The sequence below is a fragment of the Somniosus microcephalus genome, chromosome 3 (genome assembly GCF_052327205.1).
Source record: "Somniosus microcephalus isolate GS21.2 chromosome 3, FLI_Smic_1.0, whole genome shotgun sequence".
Lineage (NCBI taxonomy): Eukaryota > Metazoa > Chordata > Chondrichthyes > Squaliformes > Somniosidae > Somniosus > Somniosus microcephalus.
The window spans coordinates 140,569,021-140,584,390 of NC_140989.1; the positions used below are offsets into that span (position 1 = coordinate 140,569,021).

The window sequence follows — 15,370 nt, forward strand, 5'->3', positions numbered from 1 at the left end:
TTTTTAAATACTTTAAAGCAAGGTAAGTTTATTTTTAGCCCCGTTAGAAAATAAAATTATTTTTCAAAAATTTTAATTATTGTTTAAAATAGTTATTTCATGTAATTTATAGTTTATTTAAAAAATGTGATGTTTTTTAAAAAATTATTTGAAGATTTGGTGATGTTTTGTAAGAAGGGGCCCGTAGTATTTCTAAGTTTGACAGCACTTCCTGTCAGACTTATGAATGGAGTATTCCCTGCTCCGATTGGTTCCCCATGGCCCACGTGATCCCAGGGGACGCATCGAACTAACTGCGTCCCTGGGATACGCAAGCACTGCGCGCTGGCAGCTGGAGCAGGCCCCGGATCAGAATGCCACGGGGGCCCACAGCTCAACGGCCGGCGCGCAAGATAAGTGCAGGTTGGGGGCTTGCACCCGCGGGAAGCCCCCGACCTGAATTTCTGGGCCATTATCTTTTCTCAAACTCAGACACCTCCGGTGGCTTGGTCATCTATATGGGATGGAAGATGACATATTCCAAAGGATCTTTTGTATGGAGAACTTGTAGAAGCTTCAAGGCCACTGGGCCGGCTTAGACTCAGGTTTAAAAGACATTTGCAACAGGGACTTGAAAACTTTTCTACATTGATACTGCAAGCTGCGAAGAGGTGACTAACAGCAGGCCACACCGGAGGGCTGCACTGCATAGGGGAGCCAAAGAGGTGGCCGAAAGAAAGGACAGAGAAGAGAGCAAAGAGGAAAGTGCATTAGAGTTAATACTGTATGGTTTTCATCTGTGATCTACACTTGCACCACTTGTGGCAAGGACTGTTGTTCCGAGAATTAGACTCTTCAGTTACTTTGCCATTTTGCAACATCGTGAGTGGCTGAACGGTTCTACAATATCATCTTTTGAGATGGACAGTTGCCATGTTATTAGAAAATCGCAAATGTGCTTCTTGTGGTTTTCTGATGTGTGCAAAGTTCAGCCAGTGGCGCAGGGTTTAAAAATCCTACCCCGCCCAGATCTCAAGGACTGATCTAATTTCACTAAGGCTTTTTTTTATTCGTTCTGGGATGTGGGTGTCGCTGGCAAGGCCACCATTTATTGTCCATCCCCAACTGCCCTTCAGAAGGTGGTGGTGAGCCGTGTTCTTGAACCGCTGCAGTCTATGTGGTGAAGGTACTCCCACAGTGTTATTAGGTAGGGAGTTCCAGGATTTTGACACAGCAGCGACGATAAAGGAACAGTGATATATTTCCAAGTCAGGATGGTCGTGTGGAACTTGGAGGGGAACTTGGAGTCGGTGGTGTTCCCATGCACCTGCTGCCCTTGTCCTTCTAGGTGGTAGTGGTCGCGGGTTTGGGAGGTGCTGTCAATGAAGCCTTGGCGAGTTGCTGCACTGCATCTTGTAGATGGTACACACTGCAGCCACGGTACGCCAGTGGTGGAGGGAGTGAATGTTTAAGGTGGTGGATGGGTGCCATTCAAGCAGGCTGCTTTGTCCTGGATGGTGTCCAGCTTCTTGAATGTTGTTGCAGCTGCACCCATCCAGGCAAGTGGAGAGTATTCCATCACACTCCTGACTTGTGCCTTGTAGATGGTGGAAAGGCTTTGCTCAATTTCGTTCTCCTTCTCCCACTGTCCCTAGCTATTACATAGTATTTACAGCACAGAAACAGGCAATTTGGCCCAACGGGTCTATGCTGGTGTTTATGCTCCACACAAGCATCCAACCACCTTACTTCTTCTAATCTCATCAATATATCCTTCTGTTCCTTTCTCCCTCATGTACTTATCTAGCTTCCCTTCAAATGCATCTATGCTATTCACCTCAGCTACTCCATGTGGTTGCAGGTTTCACATTCTAACCACTCTCTTAAGTAAGGAAGTTTCTCCTGAATTTCTTATTGGATTGATTAATGATAGTTTTATATTTATGGCCCGTAGGTTTGGACTCCCCACAAGTGGAAATGTCAAGCTGAGCAAGGAGTAGAATAATGCTACCAGCTTTATTGGTATCATTCTGTAAGGAGCAGACTGAGTAGCCTGTTGTTAATAGCTACAAAGTAGAATGCATATAGGCTGACGGAAATGTTTTGACCCTGCTGTCCACTTGCCAAGTATTTCATATCAAAATGAACACAATATTTAAACTTCCTGTACTGTGTCAAGGTCGCACCATAATGCACCATGCAAAGCTCTTCTGGCATTGCACACCCACATCAGGGGTTTGCACACTACACATGAACAGGTTATTACAAAATATTACGAAGTATTTACAGCATAGAAACAGGCCATTCGGCCCAACAGGGCTATGCTGGTGTTTATGCTCGCCAAGGCTTCTTCGGCAGCACCTCCTAAACCCGCGACCTCTTCCACCTAGAAGGACAAGGGTAGCAGGCGCATGGGAACACCACCTTCAAGTTCCCCTCTAAGTCACACACCATCCTGACTTAGAAGTATATCGCCGATCCTTCATCGGCGCTGGGTCAAAATCCTGGAACTCCCTCCCTAACAGCACTGTGGGAGTACCTTCACCACACAGACTGCCGCGGTTCAAGAAGGCGGCTCACCACCACCTTCTCAAGGGCAATTAGGGATGGGCAATAAATGCTGGCATTGCCAGTGACGCCCTGATCCCATAAACAAATTTTTAAAAAGCGCCTCCTCCCACCCCTCATCTACCCCCATCAACATATCCTTCTATTCCTTTCTCCCTCATGTGCTTATCTAGCTTCCCCTTAAATGCATCTATGCTATTTGCTTCAACTATACCTTGCGGTAGCGAGTTCCACATCATGACCACACTCTGGGTAAAGAAGTTTCTCCTGACTTGCCTATTGGGGATCTGTGCTACATGGGTGGTTAAGGTCCATTTCATCACTCTCAATAGGGTACATTTTAACAGAGTGTGCCAATCACCCTACCAGTTCATGCCAGCTGAAAGCCTAAGCCTTGAGGAGCGGGCACTGTTTCCATGGGCACCCTGCTGCAGCTCGTCCTGGCTCCTGGCCAGTGCAACACTGGGTGACGCAGCCAACACACTGGCTTGTGTGTAGGTCCAGGGTGGTGGGAAGGGGAAGGGCGGAGGAGAATGCAGAGGGAGGGTGGTGGGTCAGGAGCCCGGGCCAGCAGTGATCCTTGGTACTTCTGTGCAGCCAGGACGAGCACACCTGCTCACCCTGGCTCCAGAAAGAAACAAATTGCAAAATGTTTTGGGGCATGCCACATTCTCCACCCATGTGTCCTTGAAGATTATGCAAATAAGAAGTCCAAATTGCATAATGAAGGGGCCAATCACCTGAAACAGGCATGTGCTCCAGCCATCCAAGAGAAGGCCCCTTACAAACACGCAAGCCGTGATCCTGACCAACGGTTCCACCACAGACCCAATTCACGTACGAACCGGGGTCAAGCAAGGCTGTGTCATCGCACCAATGCTCTTCTCGATCTTCCTTGCTGCAATGCTCCATCTCACCCTCAGTAAGCTCCCCACTGGAGTGGAGCTAATTTACAGAACAAACGGGAAACTGTTCAACATCCGTTGCCTCCAGTCCAGATCCAAGGTCGTCCCATCCTCTGTCATCGAATTACAGTATGCAGACGATGCTTGCGTCTGCGCTCACTCGGAGGTCGAACTCCAAACCATCGTCAACACCTTCACCGAAGCGTACGAGAGCATGGGCCTTACACTAAACATCCATAAGACAAAGGTCCTCTACCAACCTGCCCCCGCCACACAGTACTGCCCCGATTATCAAAATCCACGACAAGGCCTTGGACAACGTGGACCACTTTCCATACCTCGGGAGCCTACTGTCAACAAGGGCAGATGTCGACAACGAAGTCCAACACCGCCTTCAGTGTGCCAGTGCAGCCTTCGGTCGCCTGAGGAAGAGAGTGTTTGAAGACCAGGACCTCAATCCCAGCACTAAGCTCATGGTCGACAGAGCAGCAGTGATACCCGCCCTGATGTATGCCTCAGAGATATGGACCATGTACAGCAGGCACCTCAAAGCACTGGAGAAGTACCACCAACGCTGCCTCCGCAAGATCCTGCAAATCCATTGGGAGGGTAGGCACACCAACATCAGTGTTCTTGCTCAGGCTAACGTCCCCAGCATCGAAGCTCTGACCACGCTCAATCAGCTCTGATGGACGGGTCACATCATCCGCATGCCCGATACAAGACTCCCAAAACAAGCGCTCTACTCGGAGGCCCGGCACGGCAAGAGAGCCCCAGGTGGGCAGAGGAAACACTTCAAGGACACCCTCAAAGCCTCCTTGAAAAAGTGTAACATCCCCACCGACACCTGGGAATCCCTGGCCCAAGACTGCACAAAGTGGAGGAAAAGCATCCGGGAAAAAGCCGAACACCTAGAGTCTCTTCACCAGGAGCAAGCGGAAGCCAAGCACAAGGAGCGCACGTCAACCCAAGCACCCCACCCACCCACCCCTTCAACCACCATCTGCCCCACCTGTGACAGAGACTGTAGGTTCCGCATTGGACTCATCAGTCACCTGCGAACTCATTTTTAATGTGGAAGCAAGTCATCCTCGGTTCCGAGGGACTGCCTAAGAAAAAAAGAGAAAGAAGTCTACCGACCCCATTGTGAGCCTCTTCCCACGGCGATTAAGCCAACTTAAAATCAGCCCCAATATGATATCTAGGCAAAAAAAGTTCTCAACAGCAAATACTCCCCTAAATAAGCTGAACGTTGTACTTCAAGTAGGTGGGCATTATTGTCTATAGACCGTAGAAAGTTCTTCAGGACAGATTGTTGGAGTTTAAAGGCACTTTGTTACTTTATTTTTTTATCATTGAGAAACCATTGAGAATGGCCAAGGTCCATAGTCCAGGACACCAGCAAGGTTGAAACACATACATATCAACCAGCACCTATTTACCCTGACAGTTCGTGAAATAACCCGGTTATGATAAAGATTCAGCACTTCTGACTGCATCTGGACCCCTTTCCTGAGGTTATCAAAAAACAATTGTCCACCTGCATTCAGTTTAAGCACCTGTACACATGAAGGGAAGTAAATGGCCTCTGTCTATAGCAAGGCGCCACACCGAATTTGGTTCCGGTCTAAAGATATTCAGTGGTGGAAAGGGTGTCACCTTTAGTCAGTGCTGTGCAAATATTTGGAACAGGGGACCAAATCCACGTGATACAACCACTAAGTGGGTCACAGTAGAAAACCCACATAAATCGCATCTAGAGCTATTTGGATTGATACCAACTTCAACTGTAGCTTACACTCATCTTCAGTGACCTCTCAAAGTGATTAACCATCCCTGAAATCTTTAATAGACTGACATGTGTTTTCAATCAATATGGCAAAGTGATGAATCACACATGGACTGTGGTATGTAGGGTCCTGTTATTAAAACTATAACTAACACCACTTCATAAATTCAAGGAGTTAAGGAAGTCAGTAACTTTACACCTCACCTTTCTCTAGAATTCTCTTTACTCCCTACATTCAGTTTAGTTTTTAATTATTGTTTCTTGTTTTGACTCACCTCCTTTGTTTTAATTGTTTCTCCACAGCACCTAACTTTGACTCCAATACCGTGTCTGGGTGCCACCCCAAGCTGACTCAGGGTATGTGGAACCATGGCACACTACTTGACCCTGCAGGACTTATCTCGCACATCTATTCCATTACCAATTCCCCCTGCATAACATCACTCACCTCCAGCCCTACCTCAATGCCTCTGCCACCACATCCATAGTCCATGCCTTCATTATATTGAGGCTGGGCTTCTCTGGTGCTCTAACCTACCAATGCTGTAGCCCACATCCTCACCCACACAAAGCCTGCCACTTCTGTCCTCTCCGAGCTTCAGTGGCTCCCCACAACCACAAAAGATTGATTTCAAAATGATAATTTTCACGTTCAAATCTCTCCACGGCCTTGCCCCACTTTTAATTCCGTAATACCTTTCTGCCTTAATTCCCCCATACAATCCTCCGCCCTTCTAACACCTTGGGCCAGAAATTCCAGGCCAGAAGCGTGAGTACGGTCGGCTTACTCACGCTTCTGGCCGTTGGAAATGCCGGCGTTCAGCATGAACAGCGCACGCGGGGAACGCCGGCATTTCCAGACCTCGAGCGCGTGCGACTGCACAGGCAGCGCTTGCGCAGTGAACTTCGTGGATTTCATTCATGAAATCCGTGAGGTTAAGTCCTTAGAAGTTACACTTGAAAAAAGCAAGTGTAAAGTTGTTCATTGGCTGCGGAGGAAGATATATTTTATCGTGGAGCTTTTGAAATGCAATATTTTTGTTTGGGAAAGGGAGGGAAGTTATTTTAAGAAATTTTAAGTAAGTTTAAAAGTTTAAATTTTTTTTTTTTTTTTAAAGGGTTTTCAGAACGTTAGGTAGAAGGAGCAATTGTGGCTGTGTGAATGGAATGTGAGAATGAGTTATGTATGTATGTCCACATATATTCCTTTACGTATATGTATGTATGTTTTATATTCCTTTACTAATGTGTATGAATGTATGTTTTTAATTATGATTTTCCAATAAGTTAATTTCCCTGAAAGTCATAATTAAATAATACATTCATACACATAAGTAAAGGAATATATACATAACACGCAAAGGAATATATACAGACATACATACTTTCAGAAGCTCCACGATAAGAAATATCTTCCTCCGCAGCCTCTGGAGCAACTGTACCCATGCTTTTTTCATGTGTAAGTTGTAATGACTGGACCTCACTGAAAGCATTAATGAAAGCGGCGAATTATACTGCGCACGCGCTGCCTGTGCAGTCGCACGCGTTCTGCCTCTGAACCCCTTCGTTCAGAGGACAGGAAATGCCGGTTTTCCCCACATGCACTGTGCATGCTGAAAACCGGCATTTCATCCGGCCAGATGCGTAAGTACCCCGACTGTACTAGCGCATTTGGAAGGGAATTATTGGGCCAACATTTCACATGTCAATAAAATAAAAAATTTAACAATTGCACGACTTGCCCCCTTGCATCTGCGACTGAGGGTCCAAGGAGGTGCATTGCGCAAGAGGTCATCATCGTACGTATCCTCACACTGTTCCCTTTGGGGAACTGTATGAAGTGGTGGAAGGATTTATGGCCGTGATTAACGCTCATTCCGTGACCGTAACCATCTTTGAACCAGCCATTAGGGTGGTTAGTTCTATGGCGGGAGGGTTTTACGGGCCCCCACAACCCATCTGAGGGGGGGGGGGGCCACCAACACCCACGGACTCAAGTATCCCGCTGGATGGCCACCCAGAATTTAAAGTTGGAGCTCCGACTCCACTTGCCGGGACTGTCTGGAGTGGGGTTCAAAACCCTACTCCTTCTGGCCCAGCGGCGGGGATGCTTACTGCTACGCAAAAGGCCCACTCCGCACAAAAGGTGACACCCATACGTTTCCTGCGCCTTTTCCCTCCCCGTGACTGGAGCCCTATGCTGCCATTTCACGTTGCGAATCGGATTGGGCCTTTGTCATAGCGGTAGGATCCCCGCCGCTGGGCCAGATCAGGGTAGGGTTTCGAACCCCGCTCCAGACAGTCCCGGCAAGTGGAGTCGGAGCTCCGGCTCTAAATTCTGGGTTGACATCCAGTGGGATATTTGCGTCCGTGGGTGTGGGTGGCCCCCCCTCCTTGTATAGCTTGTGGGAGCCCGTAAAACCCTCCCGCCATAGGACTAACCGCCCTAATGGCTGGTTCAAAGATGGTTACGGTCACGGAATGAGCGTTAATCACGGCCATAAATCCTTCCACCACTTCATACAGTTCCCCAAAGGGAACAGTGTGAAGACACGTATGACGACGACATTGCTAAATAAATAAATGGAATTTAAAAAATTCTTTTAGGGCTTTTAAAAGTCTTTAAATTGCTTTAATTCTCTTTAAAACTACTTCAGATTACTCAAAATAATGTAAACATTATAAAAAGTTTATAAAAGTTACCAAAATCTTCAAAAAACTTCCAAAAACCTATTTAAACTGCTGCTTTGCATGTAAAAAAGCAAAGCAGCTTGACAGAAACATTGGGGGCGTGTCCAGTGAAACTGAGACCTCAAGGGGCGTGTCTCACTTACACTGCACGCTCCTGGCTCCACTCCTGGGCGGCGTGACGTCATACGCTGCCCGGGATTCTTCTTTCAGTTTCTGCAAGTGCAGGCGTCCCTGAAGCTGATGGGCAGGAGCGCGCTGCAAGCCCCGTTCTGTAATTTCTGGCTCCTTGATATCTCCTTGTTCGACAATCCCTCCACTCCACCAGTCAGCCGTTAACTTCCTGCCCTCTGGAACGGTTTGCCTCGATGCCTCTCCCTTACCAACTCTCACTATTTTCAAAACTTTCCTCAAAACATTTCTCTTCCACCATGATTTTGTGTCTCCCCAACATAACTTTCTCTGTTTCTTCTCATCAATTGCCAGTGGTTAGGATATAAAGGTCCCGACGGGATTCTTACACACGCGTTTTCAGTAAATACCTTTCGCTGGTAAATTCGCCTCCACAAATTCCTTTGCTTTTGCCACATCTTCATCCAGGGTAACATCAAGTTTCAGAATATTCAGCTCACTGGAGCATTCCTTCTTCAGGCTCTGCGCCCCTTGTCCTTCTGGGAACAAGCACCCAGCAAACACACGGAACCCCCGCTGATCGAGCTGCTTGGCCAAGAGATGCCCAAAGCCCGTATCGCAGCCTGTGATCAGCACGGCTCTGCCTTTTGGGTCAACGGGACCCGCCGACTGCTTCTGTGACACAATCCAGATTATCGGAGGGATCAGGCATGCCGCAACAGCAACAACCCCGAATGAATAGAAAACACCGACCAGCAGTAAAACTGCACACATCTGAGCAGCTGCAGCCATTTTCCTTGTCAAAAAATGTTCTGTGCCGTTGCTCTGCAGACTGGCTAGTCAGGTCTGGCTGTTGTTGTTCAGTCTTTGCTGAGACCCTCCGGTGTTCTGCCGCGAAGGAGGGGGTGAGAAATCGTTCTACTTTTGAGGCAGATCTAAAACGAGTTTTTTTGGCAAAAGCAGTAGAATGAAGGCAGCAGTAGAATGAAGGCGCAGTAAGGAATGAATTGCTAATGAAGCTGATTGGAACATGGAAATAAACATGTTCGTAAGCCCAATGGAAGCGCATGTGTGGGAAACTGGAACTTCGTTCCCTTAAAGGAAGGGGTTCAGAGGTCGAACGCGTACGCCGGAGAGGCTGCGCTTGCGCATTGAACATACGTTTTTTTGCCAGGTTTCTCCGGGAGGGTAAATCTCCAGCAGTTACACTTTTAAAAAGCAGGCGCAAGGCCTGCTTTTAACAAGGTAAGTGGTGAATTAATTCAAATTAAAACATTTTTTCCACAGGTTTATTATTTTTAAACAATTTAAAGAAAGGTAAGTTTATTTTTAGCCCCATTAGAAAATGTAATTAATTTTTTCAAAAATTTAAATTATTGTTTAAAATAGTTATTTCATGTAATTTATAGCTATTTTAAAAATGTCATAAAAAAAAAATTATTTGAAGTTTTAGTGATGTTTTGGGGCTTATAGTATTTACAGGTTTGACAGCTCTTCCTGTCAAACTTATGAATGAAGCATTCCCTGCTACCATTGGCTCTCCATGGCCCACGTGATCCCAGGGGACGCATCGAACTAACTGCGCCCCTGGGATACGCAAGCACTGCGCGCTGGCAGTTGGAGGAGGCCCAGGATCGGAATCCCACACGGGCCCACAGCTCAACGGCCGACGCGCTAGGTAAGTGCAGGTCGGAGGCTTGCACCCGCGGGAAACCTCCGACCCGAATTTCTGGGTCACTATATTTTCTGTCACTACTGCCATAGCAATGTTGGACACAAGCATATTGCTGTGTAGGAGGGGATTTAAAGCTTAAAAGGCCCTGTTAATCAATCATGGGGCGATTGATTGCCTGCTACGATTTGTACATTTTGCAATAACTGGGCTCTCCATGCCGCTGTTGTAGACACCCGAGTCCATTGTTCACCCCCAGACAGGCTCCCCAGTGAAGGAGGTTGGCTTGCCAACTCTCCCGGATTGTCCTGGAGTCTCCAGGAGTTGAAGATGGATCTCTTCCAGGGCACTGCTGCGAGTAATCCTGGAGAAAAGTCATGAGGACATTAAACAGATTGAGTGCATTTTAAAACTTTCCATGAACACTTTTGCTTATTAGTTATATTTTTTTTAAATGGAAATGGGGGGTTGCGGGGCAAGGGCTGTTTGACTGAAGTAGAGAATCATCGGATAATGAAGAGTCTTTTCGCTTCTCCATTGACTCGGGAAGCGAGGCGCTGTGAGGATGGATGTGCTGCTGGATCAGTAGTAGGGGTGGGGCAGTGGGAGACAGAAGGTCATGCTAGGAAACGTCCAGGAATATGTCCAACCAGAGTTGGCAACCCGAGCAGAAGGTGAGGAGGAAATCCCACTGGGAGCTCGCCAAAGGAGGCCAATTATAAGCTAATCCTGCAATATTGGCCAGTGCCATTGACCTTCAGTGGGTTTATCTGCCAAAGTGGAAACCCAGCCTCTCTGCTCCATTCACATTACTGATAGCACTGCTGCTATTGCATAAGTCTTCAAGCTGTGTTTTGATGAATTCTGGTGCTCTGCAAATATCAACTGCTTTCTGTAGATATAGCCTTTTTTGGTAATATGGCTCTGATTTGATCATGTAACCATAACCACGAGGAATCTCAGTGCACAGGTAGTGACCCCCGCACCCCCTCCCATGACAATCATAGAATCGTAAAATAGTTACAGCACAGAAGGAGGCCATTCGGCCTGTCGAATCCATGCTAGTTCTCTGCAAGAGCACTTCAGTTACTCCCACTCCCCTGCCCTTTCCCCGCAAATTTTTTTTCTTCAGGTACTTCTCTAATTCCCTTTTGAAAGCCGTGATTGAGTCTGCCTCGACCACATTTTCAGGCAGTGCATTCCAGATCATAACCACTCGCTGAGTAAAAAAGTTTCTCCTCATGTTGCCTTTGGTTCTTTTGCCAATCACCTTAAATCTGTGTTCTCTGGTTCTCAACCCTTCCGCCAATGGGAACAATTTCTCTCTATCTATTCTGTCTAGACCCATCATGATGTTGAACACCTCTATCAAATCTCCTCTCAACCTTCCCTGCTCCAAGGAGAACAGCCCCAGCTTCTCTAGTCTATCCATGTAACTGAAGTCCCTCATCCCTGGAATCATTCTCGTAAATCTTTTCTGCACCCTCTCTAAGGCCTTCACATCCTTCCTAAAGTGTGGTGCCCAAAATTGGACACAATACTCCAGTTGAGGCTGTACCAGTGTTTTATAAAGGTTCATCATAACTTCCTTGCTTTTGTACTCTATGCCTCTACTTATGAAGCCCAGTATCCCGTAAGCTTTTTAAAATGCTTTCTCAACCTGCCCTGCCACCTTCAACGATTTGTGCACATATACCCCCAGGTCTCTCTGTCCATGCACCACCTTTACAATTGTACCCTTTAGTTTATATTGCCTCTCCTCTGTAATGTATGTACCTTTAAGGGGGAGAACTACTTTTTACAGCTCCTGTATCCTGTAGTACCGGCAGTGACCACACCTGTATATAAACCCTGAGTAGTGATCTGTACAGTCAGTTGCAGTTTGAACCACGTTGAGTAAACACCTGTTGTACCGTTCTCTGCAGTCATTTTCTTATTATTACACGGACATAACATTGGCGACGACGCAGATTCGAACCTACCTGCAACTCTGCATCACCTCCCAGGGATTCGCTCCTGGACAACAGTGGAAGGAGGTCAAGTCCAGAAGCACGGGCGTTGACCACAGGCAACCGCCCAGTCATCCAGCGGAGATTTGAGCATCGCAGGGGAAGCTGTCGAGAGCCAGGCTTGGCTTTCCAGTCATGGTGGTCCAGCAAAATGGGCTGGCAACAGGTACTGCGCAGACCCTTCCCGGACAGCTGCGGGCTAGAGCCCGACCGAGCGGCACAGAAAAAGGCTGAGCAGCGTCGACGGGGGAGTGAGAGAGGGCAGAGCGCACAGGGCACAGCCGGTGTTCAGGACCGAGCGGCGCCAACGGGGGAGAGAGACGAGAGAGAGCAGAGCGCAACCGGTGGTCAAGGGCCGAGCAGCGTCAACGGGGGAGAGAGGCGCGCAGGAAAACGCGAGGCGCTGCCATTGCCACGAGGACCGCAGAGAGCAGCATTGGCAGCAGCGCAGGAGCAGCGCACGAAACCCACAGGGCATCGCCATTTGCCACGAGGACCGCCAAGAGTGGCGTTGGCAGCAGCGCAGGAGACGCCATTTTAAGCCGCAGCGGGGAAGAAAGGAAAGAGCGAGAGACGCCATTTTAAGCCAGTCTAACCACACCCAAAAATGCCGAAGAGTGGCAGTATCACAGCATTCGACAATGAAGTCGAAGACTGGACGACATATGTCGAACGCATAGAAGTATACTGCAAGGCGAATGAAGTGCCAGATGACAAGAAAGCGCTGGTATTGTTGAATTCAATGGGTGCAAAAACGTATGGCTTACTACGAAACCTAGTAACCCCAGAGAAGCCAGTAGAAAAGGATTTTGAAAACATAGTGTCAATCCTACAGGACCACTTAAACCCCACACCGCTGCTGATAGCAGAAAGATTTAAGTTTCACAAAAGGAACCAGCATAAAGATGAAAGTAATGCTGAGTATTTAACGGAACTGCGCAAGCTATCGAAACACTGCCAGTTTGGAACGGGACTAGCAGATACTTTAAGGGACAAGTTTGTGTGTGGGCTTCAAAGTGAAGGAACCCAGAAACGGCTTCTATCAGAAAAGGATCTTACGCTGGACAAGGCTTTCAGCATTGCAGTATCACATGAAGCAGCAGCACGGGGCGCTGCAGAGATACAACGGAGACCGCAAGAATATGGCACAAATGAAATGCCATACGGAACAGTGAAGTGCTATCGCTGTGGCAGAACAACACACGACCATAATGATTGCTGGTTCAAGGACAAAGTGTGCAGACAGTGTGGAAAAGTAGGACACATAGCAAGAGTCTGCAGGTCGGGAAAGAAAACCAGCAGCAAGAAATCTCCACAGGAGAAGTACAAGAAGGTACATAAGGTGACGGAGAGTAGTTCAGACGAACAGAAGAGTGATACAGACTCCGGAAGCAAGGAGCTGGGTTGTCTGAAACTACATAATGTGATCAAAACGGAGGATCACCAAACTATCTGGGTCACGCTCAAGATAGCAGGAGTCCAAGTGAAAATGGAATTGGACACAGGATCAGCCCTAACAGTCATAAACCAAAGGGACTACAAGCGGCTATTCTCACATATACCCTTGAGAGATACAAAGATTGTCTTGAAGACGTACACGGGCCAAAAAGTCTACCCCAAAGGAAAAATAAGGGTGAACGTTATATAACGGCAAGGAAACAGCAAAAATGGACCTATATGTATTGCCAGATGGAGGACCACCACTACTAGGACGTGAATGGATCCGGAAGATACAGCTAGATTGGCATTCCATACAAGCACTGACTGTAGATGCCAAAAAGGATGACGACGTCACACCTGGACGACTGTCAAAAATGCTAACTGACGCACAATAAGTGTTCCAGCAGGGACTCGGAACACTAAAAGGCATAACAGCAACGATCAAAATAGAGGAAAATGCAAGCCCAAAGTTTTTTACGGCCAGACCGGTACCTTATGCGATCCGCCCAGCCGTCGAAGCAGAGCTGGAAGGTTTGGAACGTTCAGGAGTACTGTCCAAAGTGGACTGGAGCGAGTGGGCTACACCCATCGTTCCTGTAATGAAGAGGTCATTGAGTAACACGCCTGGGGAACCAAAGAAGGTTCGCATCTGTGGGGACTTTAAGGTGACAGTGAACCCAGTCCTTCACACTGTACAATATCCGCTTCCGCGGACTGAAGATATTTTCGCCTCGCTATCTGGAGGGAAACGCTTCACTAAGATTGATCTGGCCCAGGCGTACCTGCAAATGGAGGTAGAAGAAGCCTCGAAACAGTACCTCACGATCAACACTCATAAAGGTCTCTACCAATACAACGGGCTGGTGTTCGGGGTAGCATCAGCTCCGGCTATTTGGCAAAGGGCAATGGAACAAGTCCTGCAAGGGATTCCAGATGCCCAGTGTTATTTGGACGACATCCTGGTCACGGGCGAAAATGACAGTGATCACCTCGCCAACCTGGAGCAGGTGCTCACTAGATTGAAGGAATATGGGCTCCGAGCTAATCGCCACAAATGCAAGTTTTTCCAGAAGCAGATCTTGTATTGTGGCCACGTTATTGATAAAGAGGGGTTACATAAGTCCCCTGAAAAGATTGAGGCAGTAGTCAAGGCTCCAGCACCGGAAAATGTGTCACAACTGAGGTCGTTCCTCGGGCTGGTGAGCTACTACCATAAGTTCTTGCCGAATTTGTCTACCGTACTACACCCACTGAACACCCTACTGCAAACGGGGGTACCATGGAAGTGGAGTGACGAATGTAAACGAGCTTTCCAGAAGAGCAAAGAATTGATCACATCAAAAGAGGTGTTGGCTCATTTCAACCCAGCACTACCAATTCGGTTGACGTGTGATGCATCACCCTATGGCATTGGAGCGGTGCTGTTGCACAAATTCCCGGACGGCTCGGAGAGGCCAGTAGCCTTTGCGTCTCAGTCACTAACCTCAGCCGAGCATAACTACGCCCAGATTGACAGGGAGGCCCTCAGCCTAGTGTGGGGAGTGAAAAAGTTCAATCACTATCTGCACGGGCAGAAGTTCACCTTGCTGACTGACCGCCAACCACTTGTCTCCATCTTTAATCCAAAGAAGGGCGTTCCGGTGATGACTGCGCAACGGCTACAAAGATGGTCCCTTTTTCTAGGGGCGCACCAATATGAAAACGAGTATAAGGGCACGAAACAGCATGGAAACGCTGATGGGCTATCACGCCTGCCACTGCCTACTGCGGAGGAAGCACCAGCAGTGGATCCTGTCGAAATATTTCATTCGACTATAATTGAATGCTTCCCAGTAACTAACGCTGGTATAGAGAAGGAGACCCGAAATGACCCGACACTGTCTCGGGTATATGATTTGACGGTGAAGGGATGGCCAGCACATGGCGACTCACTGTTGCCAGCATTCTCATCCAGAAGAGAACAGCTGTCAGTATGCCAGGGGACCTTGATGTGTGGATCCCGAGTGGTAATTCCACCCAAGTTAAGGGAGAGAGTGCTCAATGAGCTTCACGAAGGTCATCTGGGAGGGGTGAAAATGAAAAGCCTTGCTAGGGCTTATGTGTGGTGGCCGGGGATCGATCAGCAAATCGAGGACCTGACAAAGAGCTGCTCAGGATGCCAGAAGGTCCAAAATGCACCACCACATGC

At 47.8% G+C, this 15,370-nt stretch overlaps 1 protein-coding gene across 2 annotated transcripts in view; it reads right to left on the reverse strand.

Moving 5' to 3' along the window:
* Positions 1–9,178, reverse strand: part of LOC147121439 (D-beta-hydroxybutyrate dehydrogenase, mitochondrial-like) — a 496,438-nt gene extending 487,260 nt beyond the window's left edge. The window contains exon 1 of one of the 2 annotated variants that reach the window (XM_085981685.1): positions 8,472–9,178. In XM_085981685.1, the coding sequence (XP_085837811.1) occupies positions 8,472–8,853 (382 nt within the window). In that variant the 5' untranslated portion in view covers positions 8,854–9,178. The remainder of the gene's footprint in view (positions 1–8,471) is intronic. The other variant, XM_085981684.1, reaches the window with a different exon arrangement.
* Between the last annotated feature and the right edge of the window lie 6,192 nt (positions 9,179–15,370).